We start from the raw sequence: 26980 nt of genomic DNA on the forward strand, positions 1-26980 counted from the left end.
TAAGCATCTATTTCACATGACAGCTTTTCTGAACTTTTCTCCTCAAAAGTTCTTTGGAAAACTTTTTCCTTTAGCCCTAGTCCACACCCCTCTTGCTCTTCTTTAATCTCCCCCCTTTCATCTCAGAAGCCCCCAAAACCACATCTACCAAGAAAGTCAAGAAAAAGAAATGGAGCAGACCAAGTATAAACCCTATTCAGCAGGCAGAAGAGGGTACAGGCTGTGCCCTCTCCTACTACATTTTTGAATTTTTGCTCTTATACTTAATGATTTACTTTTCCAACAAGGAGTAACCAGGCTAGGTGTGGCTGCATGATGCCAAGGCCACCAGAGATTCTAAGAGTTTTTGTTCCTTATGATCAAGAGCTCAGGCTCTTTCCAAAGCTGTGAGCTCCCAGAAGCTACACCACAGACACATAAAATCTAGAGCTTAAAAAGAAAATTAAAAACAAACAAACAAACTTTCTTCTGTGGGTCAGGCATTATGCTCAGTATTTTTCTGCATGACCACATTTAATCACCACAGCAGCCCTCAATGAGTTAGCATTTCTTCCATTTGTAGAGGGGAGGAAGTGGAGGCTCAGGATAATTAAACTACTTGCTTAAAGTCACGTGAACAACAAGTAATAATCAGTCAGATTTGCATTTGAAACCAAAAGAACCCATTCCAGTTAGTATTAAGGAGAAAATGGATTTCAGAGGATCCCTAGGAGAGTCAGAGCATCAGTCTTGGAGACTATACTCAGCTTCCCTTCCCTAGTGGAGGACCTATTACTGCCACCACAGGGCAAAGGCATCACAGCCCTACTACTACCCCTGAGTATGAGAGGTTACTTCTAAGTCTTCTGTCACTGCATCCTCTGAAAACAGAATGATCCTGTCGACCTGGCCAGATTCCATTCTATTTGGCACCTTTTTCATATCACTCTAATTTATACTGAATTCTTAGGCTGGTGTGTCTGATTGGGAGAGGCTAAGTCACATGCCTACGATGTGGTGCAAAGGAGGCTGGAAAAGGAGTTCCTGGTTTATACTTCAGAGAGATGGGATTCATGAGATGGGAAATACTGCAAACAGGGAAAGACATAGCATGACAAATGGCCACTGCAGAGTGCAAGATGAATTAGAAGTAATGATCTTCTCATTTCACAGGCGAGAAAACTGAGTCCCACTGAGTAAGCTCTGCCATCTTCTCTGATACTTTGGCCATGCCTCTTAGTAATATTTTGACTGGGAGACCTTAAAAGAAGTGGAAATTTACAGCAAAAAAGAGCTCTCTCATCTGTCCTGCGCTTACCTTATCACATTGGAATGTACTATGGAAATTGTGGCTGAACTTTTATCTGATCCAGAAAGATGCATAACACATTTCTCTTTCAGATCTTGGTAAAGAGGGCAGTCTGAGCAAACGTCAGGCTGGGTTGGGGGAAGGGGAGATTGATCATGGAAAATGTTTCTCATGGAACATCAAGTTCAACTAAGGACTTCCCTGCTAGGTTTTGGGAACAGCATCATTAGAGTCTTTAAGTTTTTATCATTACAGTTAAATTTTTGGACTTTTTTTAGAAGTTTACTTATTTGGAGCCTAAAATTCACTGGCAGACAAAACATTACTTTCACTTTGAATAATGTCAGTCATAAATCATTTGTTCTTTATTACACACAGAATAGCAAAAATTTATTCACAAAACTAAGTTTGAAAAACTTCAGTTTGGGCAATAAAATTCCATCACCTTACTCATAAGCTGACCTGAAAATCCTTCTTCCTACAGGCATGTGCATTAACTAAAATACTGGGATACAATGGGAGAATGAAAACATCGTTGGTCAACATGCCAAAGTATTCAAAATCTAAACTTATAAATGATGTGGAGAAAATAAGTAATCCTGTCACAAAAAACTCAGTTATACAAAGCATTAACTTTATAAACAGGGAAAGTCTTTGCATTATTACATGTCCCACTAAATCAAAACTTAATTTAAAACAACTAGTATTTTTTGAATTTTTTTTAAATTAAAGGAATCAAAATCTTTCCCTTCAGTAAGACTGCCTTACTATGTTTTTTCCTTTTCTTAAATTTCATAGTTTTTATTATGTGCGATCTTTTTTTCTTTTAATTCTTTCTCACAGCAGTCCTGTGACGCATAGGTAGAGTAGTTGAATTAATTTTAGTATTGACTAATTCCTTCACTCCATAATTTATCTGCTCTATACATTTGTTTTATAAGTTATTTAAAAATTCTTAATTGTGGTAAAATATGTGTCACATAAAATTGACCATTTTAACCATTTTTAATTTGTAGTTCAGTAGTGTAAGGCATGTTCACATTTTTGTGCAACTAATCTCCAGAAGGTTTTCATTTTGCAAAGCTGAAACTCAACACCTATCTATTAAATAATAAGTCCCCATTTCATCTTCTCCTTTATTTTTGTAAAAAATAAAAATCATTTTTCTGGGACCTAATTAAACTTGAAAGCTTCTGCACAGCAAAGGAAACCATAAACAAAATGAAAAGACAACCCACAGAATGGGAGAAAACATTTACAAAAGAAGCGACTGACAAGGGATTAATCTCCAAAATACACAAAGAGCTCATACAGCTCAATATCAAAGAAACAAACAACCCAATCAAAAAACGGGCAGAAGATCTAAATAGACATCTCTCCAAAGAATACATACAGATGGCCAAAAAGCACATGAAAAGATGCTCAATATCATTAATTATTAGAGAAATTCAAATCAAAACTATAATGAAGTATAACCTCACACTAGTCAGAATGGCCATTATCAAAAAACCTACAAACAATAAATGTTGGAGAGGGTGTGGAGAAAAGGGAACCCTCCTACACCATTGGTGGGAATGTAAATTGGTACAACCATTATGGAGAACTGTATGGAGCTTCCTTAAAAAATGAAAAGTAGAACTACTATATGATCCTGCAATCCCACTCCTGGGCACATATCCACAGAAAGCCATAATTCGAAAAGATACATGCACGTAAATATTCATTGTAGCACTATTTACAATAGCCAGGACATGGAAGCAACCTAAATGTCCACTGGCAGAGGAATGGATAAAGAAGATGTGGTACATATATACAATGGAATATTATTCAGCCATAAAAAAGAACAAAATAATGTCATTTGCAGCAGCATGGATGGACCTAGAGATTGTCATATTGAGTGAAGTAAATCAGACAGAGAAAGACAAATATCATATGATATCGCTTGTATGTGGAATCTAAAAATGGTACAAATGAACTTACTTACAAAACAGAAATAGAGGCAAAGATGTAGAAAACAAACTTATGGTTACTGGTGTTGGGGGGAAGGAGGAGAGGAGGGATAAATTGGGAGACTGGGATTGACATATACATAGTACTGTATATAGAATATATAACTAATAAAGACCCTCCTGTATAGCACAGGGAACTCTTCTCTCAATACTCTGTATGACCTATATGGGAAAAGAACCTAAAAAAGAGTGGATATATGTATATGTATAACTGATTCACTTTTCTGTATACCTGAAACTAACACAACATTGTAAATCAACTATACTCCAATTTAAAAAAATTTAATTAATTAATAATAAAAAAAAGAAAGCAGCAAATGTTACAAACATTGAAGCAATTAGAACAATGGGTCAGGGTATTCACAGAGGGGAAAATTCTGTTTTAACGTCTCTAGAAACATACTACCAATGTTTTGATAGATGCCTATAGCACGGATAAAACATAAGACAAATTGTTCATAAAATCACATAATATATAACATTTTAATACCTGCAAACGTCTGAAATACATTCAATAATTCTAACGTAAGTGCTAATCAATGAGGAATAATCTAAGGCCAGTCACAGCTCTCAAGATATTTGGCATACAACTTGATGATTAACCAAGAACCACAGGAAGTACCAAGTGCTATTTGTTTTTGTTTTAGAAACATCCAACACTGTCTAATTCAAAGTTACTCTCCCTGCTCCCAGTGATTTTAGAACAAACCCAGTCTAAACTGATTTACTGGGGAAGATCAATCCGCAGATATTCAGCAAGCAGAAAACACAATATTCATGGGCCCGTACTGCCGGTACAGAAAAAAATGACAAGACAATGTACACAAAGCTGCTGACTTTAGCCCTAGAGTTTCAAAGAGATCATCTGAAGAAATGAAGTCGTTACTAATGCTTAATTGCTAGTGTCAACTCTGATGTCAAAAAAATGCTTTTTTCCTCTGACAATAAAAAACAGGAAAGAAAAACATTTTAAGTACAGGATAAATCACGTGAAAGCTCTGTGAAAAGCTTACTTACCCCCGGTGTAAAGAGCTTCACATCAATTGCAAATAAATTGAAAAAGGTTATCAGTTATTTATGCTGTTTGTGGCAGACCCTGTTAGCTGCCTACCCAACCTCTCTTGTCATCTCTTCCTTGCTAATAAAATCTTTATTTGGATGTTTATAATGAACTCAGGTACAAGAAGTAAATCATGATTTATACATAAAAAATAAAAATTATTTTTTAATAGCAAATTACCTTGCTATGTCCTTTCTCTTTTTTTATTATGAAAGAAATATATTCTCATTATTAAAATCTTTACTTCACCGTCAGCAGGATGGGTTAGCACTAGTTGCTGTGTAGTTCAGTTACAAGAACCAGGCTTCCCTGGGAAGGTATGCTACTTGCTCCACTCTCCAGAAGGAAGAGCCATTTTGTTTCTTTTGAGTTTGGAGCATGTCTCTAGGAAGAGAAGATTATTCGTTTGTTCACCTGCATGATTTACAGTAGAGGTACCAAGAACATATTAATACTCACATTCATTAATATTTGGTCTTTTATTTTAGAATAAAAACTAAAGGTGCTGGAATACACTATTCCCTCTAAATAAGGAAGTCATAATTTGGGCTACATGAATAGCACTGAGAAAAACACTTAAGCACCTTGAAAGTATAGGCAAAATAGTGTGCATGTGTGCTTATTGTGTGTGTGTGTGTGTACACAAGCATATACATTGGCATTTTTTTTCCTAGTAAGAGAATTGACATATATCATCAGGTAGTCCAAGCGATCTGTGATGCCCAAAGTTTTAAGAAATCCACCCATAAAATCAAAACGCTGGAGGGCTATTTTAAGTCACAGAACAAATTCTGTAATATAACATGATCCCAAATTCAGGTGTCCTGTAACCCAGTCCTTGTTTTACTGTTAACTTTAACTGAAATGATGGAAGATACGAACTATTTACTAGGTCCTTTTCTCCTCTTATACTGTTGGTTCACAGTCTGTAAGGAGTTATAAATCAATATTGTTTGAGATAGATCTGGAATATTTGAAAACAGGTTAGGACTGCCTCTTACCTCTTTCTAACATCTACCAGAATCCTCATCAAAGAGAAAAGAACAAGGCCCCAAAGCACAGAGCAATATTTTATGAGTGAGAATAAAAATAAAAATATTAAATTAATCACCAAACTCTTGACATTCTTTTGATTTTTACATAAAACTAAATCCTAGGATTTTTGTATTGGAGAGAAATTCTAAACCGAGAATCTGGTGAGGGTATTAATCCTGTATGTCTGGTTACTATTTATTTCTCCATTGCTTAGCACAGTACCTGGCAAATAGTGAGCCCTTAATATTTTTTGAACTTAAATGAACTGAATTGCTTTGAATTGAACTAAAATGACTTGGCCTGTTAAGAGTTTCAGGTAAGCCATTATTTAAAGTTATTTATGAAGCTATCATATGTCACAGGGCCATTTCTCTTTCATTAACTTCCACACCAACAACCTTTTTATAAATTAAAATCTGAGTTAACAATTCCTTTCAAATACCTTTTTCGTTTGTTCTATTGGTGATGCTATAGAAATGGAAAAGGAGTTAAATCTTTCACAGGGTAAAAGGTTGACCTTTACAATTGTGGGTTTTTTCCTAGAATAACTATCTTGGAGCTGTGCTAAAACAACTTGATACTGAATTCAGGTCCATCTTGGACTTAGTCCAATGGAATTCAGGGAATGTAGCTCTGGAATAGCCACCTGACAAAACAGTTAATGTATAATTTAACAGAGATCACTTAGATAGAGGGTCTCTACACTTTTAGATTTCATAAACTAGTAAAAATTTCCATCAAAAAATAATTAGGGTTAGTTTTTGTAAGACTGCCAATTTTTCAATTTTTTTCAAGAAAAAACAGTAAAACACAAAAATTCCCATGTACTATCACCATCATTTGTTAAATACACATCCTCTTAACACCAAAATATATAGAATGATCATAAGCTCAGAATAAAGGACAGTCATCTAAATGGAATAAATTTGGCTTCATGAAAAATTCACAATGTCCGTCCTTTTCAAAAGTTAGCATTTATCATTTTCCTGCTGACTGGTGAGAATGTTATCACAAACCAACACTGATCTATGGGCTGGCATTTGGGAACCACTAGTAGCATTAAACCCCTTTGGCCTGAGATATCTTTGTTGCCCCCTCCATTATCCACCCTCCACCCTTCCCCCACTCTGCTCTTTTCCAGGGAGCTGGTCTCTCTGCACTTCTTGTTGAAGCTCTCTTGCCCTCTGATTTCTCATTGGGTTCAGCCCAAGGAAGATAGAGACAGAAGTACAGCGGGTGAAAGGAGAGGAGGGTCAGGCTTTTTATTCCACTGGTCCATCAACCACTACTGCCTGGGCACAGGTTGGCAGTGGCTGTATTTCTCTGCCCAAGGTCTCGGTTTATAGCATGGCCCTCTCCCAAGCTCTCTTTCTAGACCCTGTGATAATGCTCTCCTATTACCTCTCCCCCTACCTCTTCAGGTCAAGGTAAGGCAAAAAGTATCTTTGCATGCAGGGTGTGTCTCACCATCCTTTGTTGACTTCCATAACCGTACCCGTTAAGCTCTTCCCGTCATCAAACTGCCCTCAGTCACTCCTTTGGAATGACCATCTGTTTTCTTCTGCAACCTGACCAGTGTATTCTTCATTTAAAGATGAAAAAACTGAGGCCCCGAGAAGTGAAGCCCCAAAGTCACATAGCCCAAGACACACAGTCAGTGAGACTCAGGTCAGGTAAGGAACGTGTCCTTCCAGAATCCAAGCAGAGTTCCCCTTAGTCAGTGCTCATCTGTCATTCTCCCATGACCATCCCTTTCGGGGTCATATTGATGGGCACTTTCTACTTAGAAACCCTTTCCACTGGGCTTTGACAATAGTTGTAGTTTGTTCAAGTTTTGAATTTAAATATCTTATTTAGTGATTAATGACACAACCCCAAACACAGAGGAATACTGTTTTCACTTGAATGGACTGGAATCAAGAGAACTGAGTTGTTAAATTGTTGCCTAAATAGAAATTGGCAATTTAACCTAAGAAACTATTGCAAATGCTAAGCACAGAAGGACATGAGAGTGACGAACTTTCCACTGTAAAATGAATTCTGATCACCAGAGACTGAGGGAGGAATGGGAAAATTCTGCCCGGAGGTAAGGGGCTAGCGTGGGCAATATGAGCAGGTCGTAGAGGGGTAGGGAAGTTTAGGGGCTTCGGTGCTTGTCAAGAACTGGGAAAGAGGAATGGACCACGGTAATAAATAGGGGAGACATCAAGCAGGAAGTTTGTTGCAAAATGTGTTGAAAGCGTGTTTTACCTGGCGGGAAGTTACCGCACTACGGGGCAGGGGCTGCTGCTGGAACCCTGCACGATAGATGCTCCAGATTGCTAGAAACATTTAATTGTCTTCAACTGACTCACGTCAAATTGCTCTTGTGTAAAGGTGGAATTTGCCATAACCACATCATTGTTTAGCAATCTTGCTTTTAAAGAAATGCACCCACATATTTAACATATTAACTTTGTTCTAATTGCATACTTGACTGAATTTCTCACTGCTGTGGTTTGATCGTTTGCTGTTACAAAAGGGCCTCTATGGGAACTTTCTTTTACTAGGGTTTAAAAACAAGTTAGAAAGTTTTAATATCAAATGATTCTCCTTAAAAGAATTAGGAGAATAGAATTATTCAGAATAATATTAATTGAGCACTTCATCTGTCCAAGCATTTACCTGATTTACGTCATTTAATCCTCACATCAGCCCTGCCGTCATCACCCAATGCCACGGCCATCTCCTTGCCCTCTGCTACGCTGTCTGGCCCCTGGCCTTGGCAAGTGGACTTTCTCTGGGGCTCTGATCCTTGTCACTGTTCTAAGCCGGATGCAGGGGAAGTATTGCTCAAAGGAGTCACTGTTACAGCCTCTCAGTGTGAAGGACCGCTCCATCTGGTGCAGTCCCCTTCTCTGACTGCTGAGCCTTCAATCAATCAACAACTCTTTATTGAGCTCCTACTAAATGCTCAGCGCAGTGCCCAGTCTAGCCTCTGCATTCAGGCGCCTTTCTAAGTGCCGCACGTGGATTCAGAGGGATGTGGATGATCTGGATGAATCAGAGACCTTGAACCAGTCCTGAAGGGCGGAAGGGATTTGTTTGGCTGAGAAAGAGCAAGGTCATTGTAAGACAAAGAAATAATGACTTAAAAGTAAGGAAGGGGACAATGAAAAGGTACTGAGATGGGTTAGAGAAATAAGAAAAATTAACTTAGAACAGAGTAGATTTTCCTCCAGATTCTCAAATGAGGAAACATTGCAGGTAAAAGAAAATCTACTCTTACAATTTTCCATAAGGTTTGTCAATTAGTAGACTGTCAACTTTAACACACATGCATAGTAATCTAGTGTCTTTACTGTAACCAAAAAGTTTATAGAATTATTTTGTAATATTCTTTTACTTTGATCATCTTGGTTATCTTAGATACATGCACTTAGATTACTGATGGATATTTAGGTAGAAAATTTTAGGACAAAGGGTAGAAGTTAAAAACTGGAATACCCACTTGAAGTGCTGGAATTTACCATTTGGAAATCCACAGACACAGGTTCAATCCCCAAACACCTATATATATCATATGTTTTCAGTTTTGATTAATATAATTCACTCTTCCATTACTTTAACCACCAAGACAGTTTCATGTTCATAAGAAACATAAATCACTTTATGTACTGTGTGTCCACATGTGCCTGAGGGAAAATGAACTTCAGGGTATAAATCCTAACTTTCTGCTCTCGTACCACTGCATCCTGCAAAACTGGGGCAAGGACTGACTACACCTAACCGTTTAGAGTCCCTGAAAACACACACCTACCTCCAAAACTTCCAACGCCAGGTATTTACTTATTTGCGAGATTATTCTTGATTTAATCTGTAGTCCTTTGGTTAATGGAGGTTGTCTCCTATTAAAAAGTGCTTGACTTTGTTTAGGCCATTTTTACTCCAGTGTAGATACATTCATGGCTCTTCCCCTTAAAGGAGAGGGGGACAGAAAGGCAAGCCAGGGAGTGGAGAGTGACAGCTGGGGTAAAGGTGGAGACAGGCTTTGCATTCCTCACAGTTTTCTCAGGACCCTCCTTGTTCTGTAACACATGATGATTTCTTAAATCTACCTGTACAAAAAGTCCTATGTTATTTAATAACAGTCTCCAGTCAAGCCTGTTTCATTTGGCTTTGACTTGCAATGCTTTTGTCTTACTGGAAATGGTTGTCCTTCTTGTCAGGGAAAATTAGGGATGTTTGGAGAAAAAGACCTAGAGAAATAGATTAGATGATCTTGTTGGGTCTACTTTTAAAAACTTCCTCGAGGTCACACACTGGACAAGAAGATTCCCCCTAGAAATAGCAATCTAGGTCAGGGATCCTTAACCTTTTTGGAAAAGTTTGGACTTTTGACAATTTCTCCTTTATGCATAAAATGTTTTGTAGCATAAACTACCTCTAAGTATAAATACACAAGAATCTTGTTTTGAAGCTTTTGTTTTGAGATATTTTGGACTGACTGTTGAAATTATTGGAATCATATATGGGAGGCTGAGGGTCATTTGTTCATCCCAAATATCACTGTTCTAACCCAAGATGTTCACCCCCCAAAGGCTGACCTCGGGGAGATTATGCAGCCATGTATGATTTAGGAGCCATGCTGTTTTTGAACAGAGCAACATTTATTTATATCAGGGGTCCTTGCCAGGGTCCTAAGGTTCAAAGGATGGCATGAACAATTATAGGAACTGAATAAATGCTTTGTTTTTATGGCTGGTTCATTTACCACCAGATGGCTCTATTGTATCGTCAGGAAATGCACATATGTATAAAATTGGTGGGCTCCTAAACCAAAGGGGAAATAAAGCAGCAGGGGTTTTTTTTTTTTGTTCTTTTTTTTTTAATATGTAGGAACACAGTTCTTTTTTTCCTGTGGGGTTAATTGGAAGCAGCTGCAGCAGCCTGAACTTTCACAAGAAGACAGGACACATCCCAGGAAGCTATAGGAACCTCATAATCCTAGCACATATGAGGTTTTCCTTTGAAGTTTTCATATTGCTGTGTCTTTATTAATTAATTGTCTCAATGGCCAAAGAGTAGTCAGGAAGTGCTCTAGTCTCAGTAGTGCTGGTAACTGATATTCTCATACCAACTTTGCACATTTTTCTGCTTGTACGTGAGAAAGAGCAACTTAATTTTGAGAGGGAAAGTCTACACATCTGCTGATTTGAGTCATATTAGCCACGTTCTGGGGAAGAATGATCTGATTCTGAACCATGTAGTATCTTTGCTTTAATTAAACTTGTGATAAGAAGGTGACAATCAAAGGAACCAAGAGCTTCTCTGAATTCAAATGACTATGACCCCCAAGCTAGGTGAATGTTAAAAATGTAGGCATTCTAGATGACATCTCTTATTGGGAATGTGAAATTTTGGTTCTAACGTCTTGAAGAAAAGCTCTGTATCAGGAATAAAAGTTGCAGACTAACCAAATTTCAACATGGATATTTTATTCTACCTTTCTAAAGCTGTTCATTGCTCATTAATATGCATTTTTTTACTCTGCCTTTAGACTCTAAACTGTTAAATAACACTATTGTTTTTGTAACATTTCATTGTTTTATTGCTATGTTGAAGAAGAAAAGGAGATGATTTGTGTGAGTTTATTAAGACTGTCCTTAGTCCCCAGAGTTGTTTGAAATGCACTCAGGAAACTACCCATGTCAAAAAGTAATACTTGATTATTGTTTTAAAGAAAGAGTCCCTGGAAACCAGACAGATGGCGTTTACTTTGGCACGGCTCGAGGCCTTGGAGATTTGCCTGACGGAAGCAGAAGAAAAAGCTAAAGTCTTATCTGAACAGGTAATACCTGTCACTGGGATTGGAAATATATGTTCCTCAGTGTGCAGTAGAGCAAGGAAAATCTAAATACGTGTTTTAACCTCCGTACTTAATGACACACACACACACACACACACACCCCATTTCATTCATTTTAGTTATAACAATAATTACTTTAATCTGTATGGAGCTTTTCAGCCTTTAAAACTCCTCTTAGATTTATATTTTGATTCTCATTCGCCACAGCCCATGAGTTAGGAAAGCCATCTTTAAGCAAGTAGATTTCTGAATAAGTGAACCATATTTGCATTATAAACAGATAAGCCCCAAAGTAAGATAAAACCTATAGGAACTACACAGGAGCAACTTTCTCCAATTATGTGAAGAAAGAGAGTTTTTCAAATCCTGGCATCCCTCTTGGGCTGTGACACTCACAGAAGCAAAGCAAGTCATAGGTGGAGTGTAGCCTCTACCGGCCGTCAGGTTGCCTTATATGTCATCTGCCTACACACCAGGTCTCCGATTGCAGAGACACGGAGTATGGCTCTCAGTAAAGCTCAGACCATTTCCCAACACGATTACACTTTGCAAACAGTATAGTGTACGTGGTACAAATCCTGCTGTTACCGTTGCCCTTGCCCCTGGGCATGGGGGCTTGGCAGAGGGCAAAACTGCCAGGAGTGTGGGTCCTCCCACAGCACAGGGCATCAGTGCTCACTGTTGGTGGCAGTCAGTGGAGGAAAAGGACACAGACCCTGAGATTTTATAAACATTGATTGATTTGTCATGGATTGAGACATTTTGCAAATAAATTTTTAGAAACTTTTGAAAAACAATTTTGAGTTTTTAATAAGAAAGGTCTGTATGGCAAAAGTTAAGTGCATCAGAATTTTATGAGAATTTTTGCAGAGACGAGGGGGAAAGTGTGCTTGTGTTATGACAAAAAGAAGAACATTTAACATGTATTGTAGGGATACATGTACAAATGGCCTCCATTTTTTTTTTCAGCTTACCAAAAAAGTACATCTCTTACTTTGGGATGTGTTTATTGCTGGCTACCTAAATGTGATAGACGCAAGGGGTCACAGGGGCCTTCTGTCAATTAACAAAAGCGTGGTGCCCTAGGCCCAGACCCACTGGGGAAAGATTCCATCTCACCCATGTGCCATAACGCTGGCTTGCCAACTCATCTTTTCTTTAAAACAACAGAAAAAGCAAGCTTCAAACTGTGGCAAAATTTGAATTACAAAGAATATAATGATAAACATGAGGTACCATTTCAAAGCATAAAAACTAAGGATTTCAGAGCACGCAAACTTGGAAGAAATTTTGAATGGCTAACTAAAAGAGGGCACCCTTGCTGGTATTAGGTTACACTAAGAAGATGTATGCTTATTTTGTAATTGAACGTCTTTTAATAATTTAAATCAGTAAAATTCAGTTCACCCAAAGAAGTCCTCATCCCTTTTGTTCTTTATAAAATGTTTTTCTCCAGTGCAAATAGCCCCTAATATTTAAGATTCTTAACTGGATGATCCCTTTATGTAACATCAAACAATTAGATACTTCTTTTCAGTGTTTAGCAGATTAATTACATAAAATGGAAACTGGATTTCACTCAACTTCTTTGTAACTACCGTGAGTAAGATGTTAGTTAGCAGTTTGAGGGAAGAAAGATAGATAAGCAGAGCTTTTCTACCCAAGTAGCTCACAACCAAAAGAATCACTGTAGGGGCTGGAGAGTGAAAATAGTAGGCATTTGTATGGTTCCCAGATAGACTGCAGCATAGTATCAAGTTGCAGGATCCGTGTATGTTATTTTCCTGAAGTATTGCCCCTGGAGTTGCCAAATTTGCATATAACCAAGGCAATTTAATTGGAAGTTGGCAATGGTGTGAGGAAAAGGAGAATATTATGTGCGAAGAAAAGCACATTACAGGCATTTTCAACGTTACATTTTTAATTAAGCTGAATATTTTATTAGATTTGGCTGTCTCCACTGTTACTGTTGAAATAGGTTAATCAAATATAGACACTGTTCTCAGAGGATTTAATCCTGAAATTTTTGCTTTCTCCAGTGTTTCAGTTTAGTCTTATTCTTGAAGAGATAAAAACTGTAATGACACTCCCCTCCCCCCTATTTTTAAATTCAGTAGATGTTTTTAAAATGTGATGGCAGAAGGATAGGGAAAGGTAAGGGGAGCAAATAGCCTTTTTTAAAGCTAAGAAAGGAGAATATTTCTGAATGGGACACCTGTCTCAAACAATCAAACATTTGTCCACTGGGTGCCACTGTCTTCCTTACCAGGCTAGGCCACTTTGTGGTTGCAAAAAGAGAAACTGTCTTTAGTGGTCCAGACAATGGTGTGTGTGTGTGTGTGTGTGTGTGTGTGTGTGTGTGTGTGTGTGTGTGTGTGAAGGAGTATTTTTTTTCTGTTTATGTGTATACATGTTAAGGCTTTTTTTTTTTTAACATCTTTATTGGAGTATAATTGCTTTACAATGGTGTGTTAATTTCTGCTTTATAACAAAGTGAATCAGCTATACATATACACATATCCCCATATCTCTTCCCTCTTGCGTCTCCCTCCCTCCCACCATCCCTATCCCACCCCTCTAGGTGGTCACAAAGCACCGAGCTGATCTCCCTGTGCTATGCAGCTGCTTCCCACTAGCTATCTATTTTACATTTGGCAGTGTATATATGTCCATGCCACTCTCTCACTTTGTCACAGCTTACCCTTCCCCCACCCTGTGTCCTCAAGTCCATTCTCCAGTAGGTCTGCGTCCTTATTCCCCTCCTGCCCCTAGGTTCTTCACGACCATATATATATATATATTTTTAGATTCCATATATATGTGTTAGCATACGGTATTTGTTTTTCTCTTTCTGACTTGCTTCACTCTGTATGACAGACTCAAGTCCATCCACCTCACTACAAATAACTTAATTTCGTTTCTTTTTATGGCTGAGTTAAGGTTTCTTTTAAATACCATTAATTTAGGATTTGTCACAAAGACAGTGGGAATGCTAGCTGGCTTTCACTGGTAATCCAAATCATTTTGTCAGATGGGCTGGCCTGGTGGGCTAGAAACAAGTGGGAAGAGGAGAGGAAATGTCGAGGACAAAGATTTGTGCTGGAACTAGGAGTGGAAGCTCATGGTATTGTCAACCAGTGGGTCCTGCCTTTGCGAAAAGGCTAAATTTTGACATTAGCTGAATTCTTACCTCCTGGCTCTGCCTCTTAGTGATGCACATAGAACTAACCCAGATAGATGCCTCGGGGTTCATCTACACTAAACGCCTGTTGGTCCTGGGCCTCAGGTTACTTAAATTGAACCTTTCTAGGGTCCCTTCCAGCAAGGTCTCTGTTGACTCACTATGCAAAAGAAGGAACTTAGTGAGGAAATAAGGAGAGTGTGGCGCTTCCTCTGTGAGGTCACATACTTCTTTGTTGGATTCCCTTAGCTAACAATTATTCTTTATTTCTCTGCAGTCATGCCACTAGTGTCAAAATAAAAGAAATATGACATCAGGATAACTTGCAATTAATACTTTTAATCTGGGCTGTTCACAGCTCTAAGAAGTAAGTTTGCAGCAAGTCAGCTGGCCAGAGTGAGAAAGGGACATAGAATCCATCTCTTTTCCTGGGTAATAACTGTAGATAATTCAAAACATTGCCAAGTTTTGCTAAAGAAAATACTTGATTATATTTCCTGCAGGTTAAGACCCATGGGGGGAAATGCCTGGAAATTAGGTAGTAGAGAAAGGACTAGAAGGAGGCACAGGAAAGGAGGAAAAGAGTCAATAGGAGAAAAAAGAAGCATGGAAATGTTTCAGGGGAAACTCAAAAAAAGGCAGTTTTTGCCTGTGTGCTGGCTTCTATCACCAGTGCACATGGGAGGGACAAAGAAAGGGGCTCCGGGAGTTGCAGTTGATGACCGTACGCAAGCTAAGAGACTGCACAGCTTTTGTGCTAAGAGAGTGTCAGGAGAAGCCACAGTGTCACAGTGGAGCACAGATCCAGAGAGCCACCAGCGCAGAGGGACGAGGGAGGCCAGTTCCTGAGACATTTCCTCTGGGAGCATCGTCGGCCCAGTGTGTCTCAGTCATCACTAGCCTCTGGTTCCCGGCTCCCAGCAGCAGACCCAGGAGAGCTCCGGCTTTGTTTCTGCTCCAGGACTTGCTAGCTTTATGACCTTGGGCAGTTCACTTAGTCTCTCTGAGTCACGGTGGTCTTATGCAGAAGAGGGTGAACACATTGGTTTCATAGGGCTGTAGTGAGGATTGAACGAGATGAGTGTAACCTGGTTCTTAGTAGGTTCTTGATTAATGTTAATTTATCTCTACCGCTGCTAGTGGTCATAACAGAACTGTATTTTCTGAGTCATATGTCATGGGCTTGTGTGTGTGTGTGTGTGTGTGTGTGTGTGTGTGTGTGTGTGTGTGTGTGTGTGTGTGTGTGTGTGTAAGTTTCCTTTTCTACTGATGTCTCTCAAAGTGTTTGAAAGACACCCAGATCGCAACACAGTGGTTCTTCTCCAGTGCTCACAATCTCAGAGTCTTTCAACCAGGAAAGGTCCCCTTCCCACCCCAGCTCCTTTGCCCTAGCCGGCTTTTTTTACCACCCAGCTTTCTCTTATCTTCTCCCTCAGCTCCTCATTTGGTAAAGGGACTTTAGTACTTTAACCTTCTTTCTGCTTCATCTCTTAAGTCTTCTATCTGTTTCTGCCCATTCTCTGATTTTGCCAAGATTGGGAGCTGAATTGCCCATTCAGCTCCGGTGTCTGGTCTTTTCAGAGTTTGGAGGGGGGCGGGCGGAAACTGGGGAGTGAGGGGAATCTGTGGTCATTTTCTCACCAAGGAGGTGAATCCAGTAACAATTACGTAGTCAGAATTAGCTTCAGGAGTCTTTCGGATACCATACCTAGCAAAACATTAGTTATATGTTAAGTGTGGCATATACGCTAGCTGCGAAAGAGATGTCATTATTTGAAGCAGGAGCTAGGAGGTGGGAAGCTCGGTGGGGAACTTGATCTTTTTTTCTACCAACTGTGTTTCCCAGGTAGGAATAAGACATAGACAAGACACAGCAAGGGGCCCCTGATGGTCTTTGGAGCATAAAAATAATTGTGCCCTTTTTGTTTTCATAAAGAGAGATTTATTGGTGACACTCAAAGTGCAGAGAAATTTCAATGGAGAAGAACATGCTAGTTTTATTTCTCAACTTTTGAAAAAAGCACATGGGAGTCTTTTTCTTACTTCTTAGTCATAGCTCATATGCCAGTTAGGCATAGTTTCCCCCTCACCTGATGAGAGAGACATTTCCGAAAGCCCCAAATAAAACTAGTAACAGCAGCTTCCTGTATCCTCACTCTTTACTGAACTGGATCAATTACGTTATATTCCAAGACGATTCCTTTCCCTTTCTTTTTTCCCCTGGGATCTCCCTAAGGTTCTCTTCCATCTTAAAGAATAGCAGAAGCAATAATGGAGACAAAGCATGAAAGGGGGTGTAGTGGGGTGGTGGCTAAGTTCACATCCTACAGGGATTCAGGCCTGGTACCAGACCCCTGCAGTGTATTGCCAATGGCAGGCAGAGTAGAGAAACTGACATTCATTAAGCATCTATAGTGTTCCAGGTACTGTACTTCGATTGACAGACACTTCATCTGATCCACACAAGAACCTTATTAGGGGCACTATTATTATAATCTCCATGAGGAAAATGAGACTCAAAAATGTTAAGCCATTTTCCCAAGGTCATACAGTTAATAAACAGTGAGGCTGATATTCGAACATAAGTATTTTTAAAATTCAAAGACCCTGTTCTTAAGAACGTGTGGTCATAGGTCAAAGCCATTTAAAGAAGTTTCCTACTCAAGCAGCACTGAACAAAAAGAACTCACCCTGGTTCCCAAACTGGAACCTAGAGGCTTGTTAGACAGATTGCTAGGTCCCACCCCCAGAGTTTATGATTCAGTCCATCTGGGGTGGAGGTCAAGAATGTGCATTTCTAACAAGTTCCCACTCTACACTGAAGTGAATTTCCAGCCCTAACCCAAACCAAATGGTGAAGAGGAACCATCACTCTTGCTTTGTGCCCCCAACTCCACCGTAACTAAGTGAATCAGTGAGGATTAATCTTGGGTACATAAAACAACAACCCAAATAAGAGTGGCCTAAACAAGTAATCGAGTAAGTCTGGACACAGGGAGCCCAGAATAGGCTCAGGAGCTCTGCAGCTCTCAGAGGCCTGGGCTTGGTCTCCGTGCATTCACAAACATAGCTCCCATCCTCAGGGTCCAAGAGGTACCTGCAGCTGCAACCATTCATGAAGTCAAGTAGCATGAAGATGAAAAAGGCAAGTGTAAAATAGGGATGGACAACTGCCAGCTGAGCAGCCTCTTTGAAGAGCTTTTCTCCAAAACTCACCTAATGAATTCTTACATATGCCTGACCATGGTTAGTATCATGGGGGCTAGGAAATATGGATTTTTAACTGGGCACATTGTCACCCCAAGAGTATAAGGGTTTTTTTTTTTCTTTTTACTAAGAAGGGGAGAATGGATATTAGGTTAGCAAATACCTGCTTTGCTCATCCAGCCCCTTCACCATACTGTTGCATGTAGTGCTTTGTCTCGTCAAGGTTCTTTTGCATGTAAATATCCAGTTTTCCTAGCACCATTTGTTGAAGAGACGATTTTTCCCCTTTGAATGGTCTTGAAATCCTTGTCAAAAATCAATTACTCATAGATGCATGACTCTATGGACTCTCAATTCAATTCCAATGCTCTATAATGGAATGACTTTCAGCAGTTATTTCTGGTTGTAAATCTCAGGTGAATTTTTGAGCTGGAATTTAGAGTCAGTCTTCTGGGTCCTCTACCAATACTTTCTCTCAGTGTGAGAACTATCACGACCCCCTCTGACATATGCAATAGTTTCTGGCGATTGAACGAAGCTTCTAACTGATCTTTTAACTTTAAGACTGAGAAAAGTAAGCAGAAAACCAGAAAGACAAAAGACTAGTATGTTTGACTCTAATAACCAACATTTATTCATCATTTTGTAACTAAGGCTCTAAAATAAACTCCCATTATTTGCGTCTTAGTGTTCAATCTACGTTTTCTTTAAGTTTAGGAATAGAAAGAATATAGATCTCCAGCAAATTTTTAGTTGCTGAATATGTGTGTAAGTAGGTAAAAGTGATTTGATACATATTGAGATTGCCACCAAAAATGTTCTGGTTCTTTTTCCATTGTTTAAATGCAACAGTGGATCCCTTGATGTCAAGTTTATTTGAAATAAGTAATGTGCCCTTGGTAGGAGTATTCATTTCTGCAAACGCTCAGAAGTTATGCTTGATATGCCAATCTGAAATCATGAGTTTCTGTGAATGAGTTTTTGTTTTCCAATCCGTTTGGAAGTCTACTTTAATGCCACAAAATCACAAGCAGCTTGTTTGACTTGGAATGCGTTTCCTAATCACCATGAAACCAAGCAATTGAGAATTTTGTTAAACAATTTGGTTCTAGTTTATTTTATTGCAGAAGAGTTCCCTCTTAACACACACACACACACACACACACACACACACACTCTCCTATCTAAGCAGTTGTCAATTTTAACCCTCTTACTGGATTGTTGCACACCAATTGGGAACCTCAGAGAATGTAAGGAAAGAATACAAGCTGGTGAAGAGATGTGTTGTTTTGAGTAGAGTTGAGCACAATGACAAATGGGCTTCTGTTGTCAGGGATGCGTGGACTTCTGGCCTGTTACATAACTAAAGACTTCCTTTTGCTTGTAAATGTCAAGATCAAACAGAGGTCAGTTTTAAATAGCTGACCCAGTGCTAATAAATGTGACTTTCTTGTCTAAGAAAAAGCAAATGCCTTGCCCCTTATAAGTCTTGGCTCTGGTGATAAGAGCAAGTATCTTTTTGCATGGGCATAACCTACATTTTCTTCACAAAATTTTCTCAGAGATGGCCAACTAACTTTCACTTTGCTTAACCTCTACAAGGAAATTAGTAAATTAGGTGTACGCTTTTGTTGAATTATTCATTTATTCATTCAATAGAATATTTATTGAGCCCTTACTGTGAGCCAAGTGTTCTGCAAGGTACTCCTACGTATGTTAGCTTGTGTATTTTTCCCACTGGTCCTGGAAATTTGCATTCCCATTTTGCAAATGATGAAAGCTCTTTTGTGGGATTGCAGCCTGCTTGTCTGCTCTTTCTATACATTCTCCCTTAGTGACTTGCCTTTAGAGCACAATCCACCGAGAAGAACCAAGTTTTCATCATTAGTCCTGATCTTCCTCCCGACCCCTGACCTGGATATCCAACTGCCTACTGAATAGGCCCACCAAGGTTCTCAGAGGCAACTCAAACTCTACCTGTCCATTAGCTTCCTGCCCCAAATCTGTTCCTGCTCTCAAATCCCCTAGGCCAGGGAGAGGTGCCACCTGCACCCCCTGTGGCTTATATGAGAAATCTGTGCTGCTTTGATTCTTTCTTCTTCCTCACCCCACACATCCAATTGCTAAGTACTATGAATAATTTCTCTCAAACGGTTCTTCAGTCCATCTTCTTTTCTCTATCTCTACCACCATTACCCTTGTCCAGGCCACCAACTGCAGAAACTTCTCCCTACTTTACTTTCATTATGGTCCATGTTTGATGACTCCTCAGCACTATAGCCAGAGTGAAGATTCTACAACGCAGACCTCCTATTTCTCCTCGCTTAAATCCTAAATTAGCCCCCTAAATTAGCCCCCTGTCAGGATCAAATATATACTTCTTAACAGATTTTATAATCCTCTGTGGTCTAATCCCCTACTTATTTCTCCAGCTTTATCTTATACCACGCCCAGCATATTACTTTGACACCACTTTCAATTTCTTGAAAGGAATGTATTCTCTCTTACTTTCTCATCTATAAAAAAACCAAAAGGCCTTGTTCCTCACAGTCAAGTTTTAATTAATGCATCCCTTTCCCTCTACTTCTGCAGAGAATTGCTCTGCTCTGTTTCTACCACCTCCTCTCATCCCCTTTTCCATTAACCAACAAAACCCAACAAACTTCTCCCTTCAGGTCTTCAATTAGATGCACTTACTCCAAAATGCTTTTCTTCCTCTTTGAAGTTTGAGTTAGATGTCCTTACTAGGTGCTCTCATAATCCTTCTCCCATTTTACCACCTTCCCCACCCCACCCCCAGTAACTGGAATGGTCTATATCTCCCATTACACCATATGTTCCATGGAATAGAAGTACAGACAGTGATTTCCCTGAGGTCTCAGATCAACTTAGGATTCAGCCAGTCATCTCTCTGATGTCAAAGCTATGCTCTTTCCATCATAACAACTGGAGTTGATCCTATAGGCAATGGGGAGCCATTAAAGGGTTTGAAGTGTATTCAGATTTGCCCTCAGACAGAAAACTCTGTGTCTACTGAGAACAGATTTATTAGGAGACCAGAGTCAGGCATATCATGTGTCAGGGCTTGCAAAATCAAGTTTAGAAATGATAAGTGCCTATTAGTAGTGAAGAGAAGAAAGAGACAAGAAATATTTACAAGATGCTTTGGTAATTAATTAAATGGAAAAGTAGTATTCAAGACTGATCCCAACCATCGCATCAAAAAGAATAAAATATCTAGGAATAAACCTACCAAAGGAGGCAAAACACCTGTACTCTGAAAACTATAATGAAGAAAATCAAGACAACAAAAACAGATGGAAATATATGCTGTGCTCATGGATTAGAAGAATCAATATTGTTAAAATGACCATACTATCCAAGGCGATCTACAGATTCAATGCAATCCCTATCAAATTACCAATGGCATTTTTCACAGAACTAGGACGAAAAATTTTACATTTGTATGGAAACAAATAAAGTCCCAAATAGGCAAAACAATCTTGAGAAAGAAGAAGAGAGCTGGAGGAATCATGCTCCCTCACTTCAGACTGTACTAGAAAGCTACAGCAATCAAAACAGTATGGTTTGAAAGCCCAGAAATAAACCCATGCACTTATGGTCAGTTAACCTATGACAAAGGAGGCAAGAATATACAACAGGGAAAAGACAGTCTCTTCAATTAGTGTTGCTGGGAGAACTGGACAGCTCATGTGTAAAAGAACAAAATTAAAACATTCTCTAAAACCATATACAAAATTAAACACAAAGTGGATTAAAGACCTAAATGTAAGACCAGATTAATTTCCAAAATATACAAACAGCTCATACAGTTCAATATCAAAATAACCCAACCCAATCAAAACATGAACAGAAGACCTAAATTGACATTCCTCCAAAGAAGACATACATATGGACAACAGTCACATTAAGAGATGCTCAACACTGCTAATTATTAGAGAAATGCAAATTCTGATCTCACACTGATCAGAACAGCCATCATCAGAAAGTCTACAAATAATAAATGCTGGAGAGAGCGTGGAGAAAAGGGAACCCTCCTACACTGTTGGTGGGAATGTAAATCGGTGCAACCATTATGGAGAAAAGAATGGAGGTTCCTTAAAAAACTAAAAATAGAGTTGCCATATGATCCAGCAATTTCACTCCAGGGCATATATCCAGAAAAGATGAAAACTATAGTTCAAAAAGATACATGCACCCCCATGTCCATAGCAGCATTACTTCCAATAGCCAAGACATGGAAGCAACTTAAATGTCCATCAACAGATGAATAAGAAACAAAGAAGATGTGATATACATATACACACACATATATGATACATACGATATATAAGATGTGATATATATATATATATGAATATTACTCAGCCATAAAATTGAATGAAATAATGCCATTTGCAGCAACACAGATGCACCTAGACATTATCAAACTAAGTGAAGTAAGTCAGATAGAGAAAGACAAATATCATATGATATCACTTATACGTGGAATCTTAAAAAATGATACAAATTAACTTATTTACGAAACAGAAATAGACTCAGAGACATTGCAAACAAACTTATGGTTAACAAAGGGGAAAGGGGAGGAAGGGATAAATATATATATATATATACTTCAATTTAAAAAAAAAGACTGATCCCAAGTTTCAGGTGACCGGATGATCTGTGGTCACCCCAGTTATCTTATGTTTGAATCATTAGATGTTAAAGGTGACATTTCCTATGGAAGGCTCCATGTAGGCTCAATGTACCCCATGTATGCCCTGGACTCTTCTCGACGCTTTGTAATTTGGATTTCTTCATTTAAGTCTTCTGAATATTTCAGTCCTTTGATACATCAGACCCTTAACATATTTCTTAGAAATAGTTTTTATTTTTCCTGTTTTTCAGGGCCTGGGGCTTCAAGAAGAAAATTTTAGATGGCCATGTGTTTTGTATGAAGATCTCATTTATTAGCTTCAGGAACAGTTTAGTGCTTAAATCTACAGTTGTATAAATATGAGTCTCTTGCAGTTACTGAATGGATGTATAGTGACAGGCTGTCCCTGATACCCTTTAGGGGATATCCAAGTCAAAACTATTTATGTAATAATACTAATAGTTTATTGAACTTTTCTACTATCATTCTTTCACATGTAGACAGAGAAGTTTTCTAGATGTTACATGAAAGACAACACAGATCAGGTATGAGAATCCAGCTGTCCTCTATTAAGTGGGACACTAAGGAGATTTGAGGAGAAAGAAAGACCCATGAAAGAAACTCAAGGATAGCAGAATGCATATAACACAAGCCAGAGAGTGAAGAGTCAGTTCTGTGAGTCCTACCAGCAGGGAAAGCCTTTGCCCTGTTCCACAAAAGTGCTCTGAGAATGTAACAGGGAAGAGCCAAATCTGACTACATGTTGGATATGTTTATTTTACTTTAACCTTTACTTACCGTTGCTCTTGTTCACTAAATGGATACTGTCTCTACATAATGGCCTGCCTCAGGGAACACTGCTCCTCTGCCTGAATGTTAAACCAAAGTGTCTTTGTTCAGGGAAACTTCCGGACCCTGTCCACCTGTAGATGGATGCAAGAAAACAACACATCCCCTCCCGGAGGCTGGCCATTCCAGGGGATATTTGCAAAACTCATGGCCTTTTAACTTTACTTCCTCATCTCTTCCCCCTCTCTGTGCTATAAAAGAAACTGGCATCCAAACTCTGATAAGATGGTTGTTCTGAGGCTTTAGTCTGCTGTCTTCTCGGTCTGCCAGCTTTCCGAATAAAGTCGTATTCCTTGCCTCAACACCTCGTCTCTGATTTACTGGCCTGTCGTGCGGTGAGCAGAGCGAGCTTGGATTCGGTAGCAAGAATGGACCAGAACTTAAAGGGACTAGCTGTACCTGAGGAATGGGTCCTAGGCCTCTTCAGTTGTTGACTTTAATTTCTTAGAACCTGATACTATTGCTTTTTGACTTTTATAACCAAACACTTTATCTTTACATGCAAGTCAGTGATTAATTGCCTCACCTTTTCCCGTGTCCCACTTCTCTCTGGTATATTTATCTATTCATATGGCCCAGAGGACTTATCTGAAGATTAAAGGCATCTTAGAAATCTCTATGTCTGGATCCCTAACTTTATATTTCAACTATCGATTGACTTTTTGGTGAATATTTCTATTTTCAGTCAGAGCTTAAATGCTTCTTCATTACTCAGAGTTCCCTGCTTCCTCCCACTCCAATTTGGGGGTGTTATGGTTAAATTTGGTCCCTTCCAAATTCAAATGTTCAAGTTCTAACTCCTAGGACCTCAGAACATGACTTTATTTTTTGCAGATGTAATTAGTTAAAATGAGGACACGTTGGAATAAGATGGGCTCCTAATCCAATATGGCTGCATCCATATAAAAGTGGAAATTTGGACACAGACATACAGGGAGAAAATCATGTGAGGATGAAGTCAGAGACAAAGGCCATGCTTCTAGAAGCCAAGGAATGCCAAAGATTGCCAGCAAATTGCCCAAAGCCAGAGAAGAGGCATAGAACAGATTCCTCATCACAGTCCTCAGAAGGAACCAACCCTACCGACACTCGATCTTGAACTTCTAACCTCCAGAACAGTGAGACAATAAATTTATTTTTAAGCCACTCAGTTTGTGGTACTCTTTAAGAGCAGCCCTAGCAAACTAAAACAGGGGGTAACCATGCTTCTAAATTATAGGCCTTTGGGAGTCTATTTTAGGATGTGCATAAACCTAGGAACGGCTGGAAATAACTTGTTAAAGTAGAAATATTAGTAAATGTAAAAGTCTGTTTTGTCTAGGATGGGGGTAGCATGAGGAATGGGGGTAGCATGAGGGATCTGTTGTTTGTTTTTAGCTGTAAAATTGAAATGAGACCGAACCAGTTCTGTGATCTAAAAGTATCTTCAGACATAGGGGTTCCTGCCCATTCCACAGGTAGGATAGGTAATTTTTCCAGTGCTTGCCTCAGTTATTTATTGCCAAGGAATTTCATAGCTTGTAGTCCAACATAGCTTGCAAAACTCTGAGCCCAAAGGAAGCCTTTGTTTTTCAACAAAGTCACTACTCTCTGTAGCGTGAGCTCTACCAGGGCTGCCGAGGCTCAATTTGTTTTTGAGTGGTTTTTGAGAGACATTGGAAACCTCGTCTACAATATTAATTGCTGTGTTTGCGGGCATGGGTTGTGGGGGAGATGATCTAAGAGAACCATCAATAAGAGGAGATAAACATAACAATTCACATTACTTAATGGGGTGGTTTTAATAATTGTCCTCTGTGATGGATTAGGTGGACTGTGAGAGAAAGAGGAGATTTAAATACACTTGTGGCTTAAACATATGGACGGGTGGTTCCATAAGAGAGGGAAGTCTGGGGAAGGTATAGAATATAAGGAGTTCATTCTGAATACATTAATTCTTTTTTAAAATTTACTTTATTGAAATATAGTTGATTTACAATGTTGTGTTAATTTCTGCTGTACAGCACAATGATTCAGTTATACATATATATACAGTCTTTTCCATATTCTTTTCTGTTATGGCTTATCCCAGGACATTGAATATAGTTCCCTGTGCTATACAGTAGGACCCTGTTGTTTATCCATTCTATATATGATAGTTTGCATCTGCTAATCCCAAACTCCCAATCCATCCCTCCCTCCCTCCCTCTCCCCGTCGGCAACCACAAGTCTGTTCTCTATATCTGTGAGTCTGTTTCTGCCTTGTAGATAAGTTCACTTGTGTCATATTTTAGATTCCACATATAAGTGATATCATATGGTATTTGTCTTTCTCTTTCTGACTTATTCACTTAGTATGATAATCTCTAGGTCCATCCATGTTGCTGCAAATGGCATTGTTCATTCTTTTTTTATGAATATATTAATTCTTAGTTGCCTAGTAAATATGCAAGTGACAATATTAAGTAGGTTGTTGGATATATGTATCCAACAAACCAAGTGGTTGTATGTAAAAAAACTGGGAATCATAAACATGTGTATAACTAGTGTTTCAACCATGGCACCTAATGAGATCAGCTAGGACTTTCAGATTTTGATATTTAGAGGAGTGGAAGAGGAGGAAAATCTAGCCAAGGAAACAAAGAATCAGGAAGAAATCCAGAGACTCGTGTCCTCTAAGCAGTAAAAAGAGTGTTTCACAAGGCATGGCATGCTCAAATGTGTAATATTTTACCAGGAGATTGAATAATATGACCAGAAATGTGTCCACTGCATTTGGAAAAATGAGAATCATAGGCAACCTAGGGAAGATCAGTTTCAGGGGAGTAGTGGGGGGCAGAAGGCAATTGAAGACAGATTAAGAGAGGAAAATAATCCAGAGTAGCCCTCATCACAGCCACTGGGAAATTTTTCTTTTTTTTTCTGTAGCATAAAAAGGAGTTAGGTTAGGAGAGAGGGAGAGAGAGAATTCTGAGAATCTAATTTAAGACTCAGAATTTAGGGGTGCCTCTACTTCTCAGTTAAATGAACCAATTAATTATCTTTTTTAATCTAAAGCAATTGGCGTTAGCTTTCTATAACACAACTGATATCGTCTTGATAAATAGAGAAATAAGTGACATACCCAAAACTAAAACTTAGTACAACCCCTACCAAAGGAATACCCTCTGGCCTTTTTCTTGATTGTGACCATGGAAGAAAAGGACAAAGAAGGCTCCCAGAGGTCAGAAACAGAATCAATCAGATCAAAAACCAGGACAGGCCTTAACATTGCTGACTAATATTGATAGAATGTGACATTGGCAATGGCCTATGACAACTGTGAGTTGTTTCCCTTTTTCCTTTTTTTAAAAAGGTAATAACACTGTGATTGTCCTGTTTTCCCTGTATTTTAGACATATGTGGGGTGGGGGACATTTAAATTTTGTCTTTAGGTGCCTATCATGATGAGTCTCATCTGGATTTGATTTAGAGAGATACACACAAAATGTGAAGCCAGATGTAGGAACTCGAGATGACTTTGGGTTCTCTCCTTTAGAGAGGGGAAGTGCATTTTTGGATTAATGTAGAATAGATGCATCATATTATGCAGGAGCATTTGAGGAAAAGCACATCCTCACGAGCATGAGGATGTAACTGTGCTGAACACCCAGAGGGTGAATTTTAATTGGCCTCTATTTTCATGTTTACCTTTTCTGGAGAATAGCTCCTTTAGGCTCCAATCTTTTAATAATCCTGGGGCTGTCAACCACAGTACTCCTGACTAGAGGGAATGGTCTTTAAGCATATGACTGAGGTCCAGTCAATTATGATATCCCATTTTCCTGACAATAAAGAACAATCCAGGAGTGGCCATACAAACAT

The 26980-nt window shown here is 39.0% G+C and overlaps 1 protein-coding gene across 1 annotated transcript in view; it reads left to right on the forward strand.

Moving 5' to 3' along the window:
- Positions 1 to 26980, forward strand: part of CCDC192 (coiled-coil domain containing 192) — a 198196-nt gene that overhangs the window by 17440 nt on the left and 153776 nt on the right. Inside the window, 1 exon segment of the mRNA XM_022588705.3 lies at positions 11115 to 11222. Coding sequence (XP_022444413.2) covers positions 11115 to 11222 — 108 coding nt within the window.

This window comes from Delphinapterus leucas, chromosome 3 (genome assembly GCF_059928025.1).
Source record: "Delphinapterus leucas isolate spDelLeu-1000000601 "Yukka" chromosome 3, BTC_Dleu_Yukka2, whole genome shotgun sequence".
NCBI classification, from domain to species: Eukaryota; Metazoa; Chordata; class Mammalia; order Artiodactyla; family Monodontidae; genus Delphinapterus; species Delphinapterus leucas.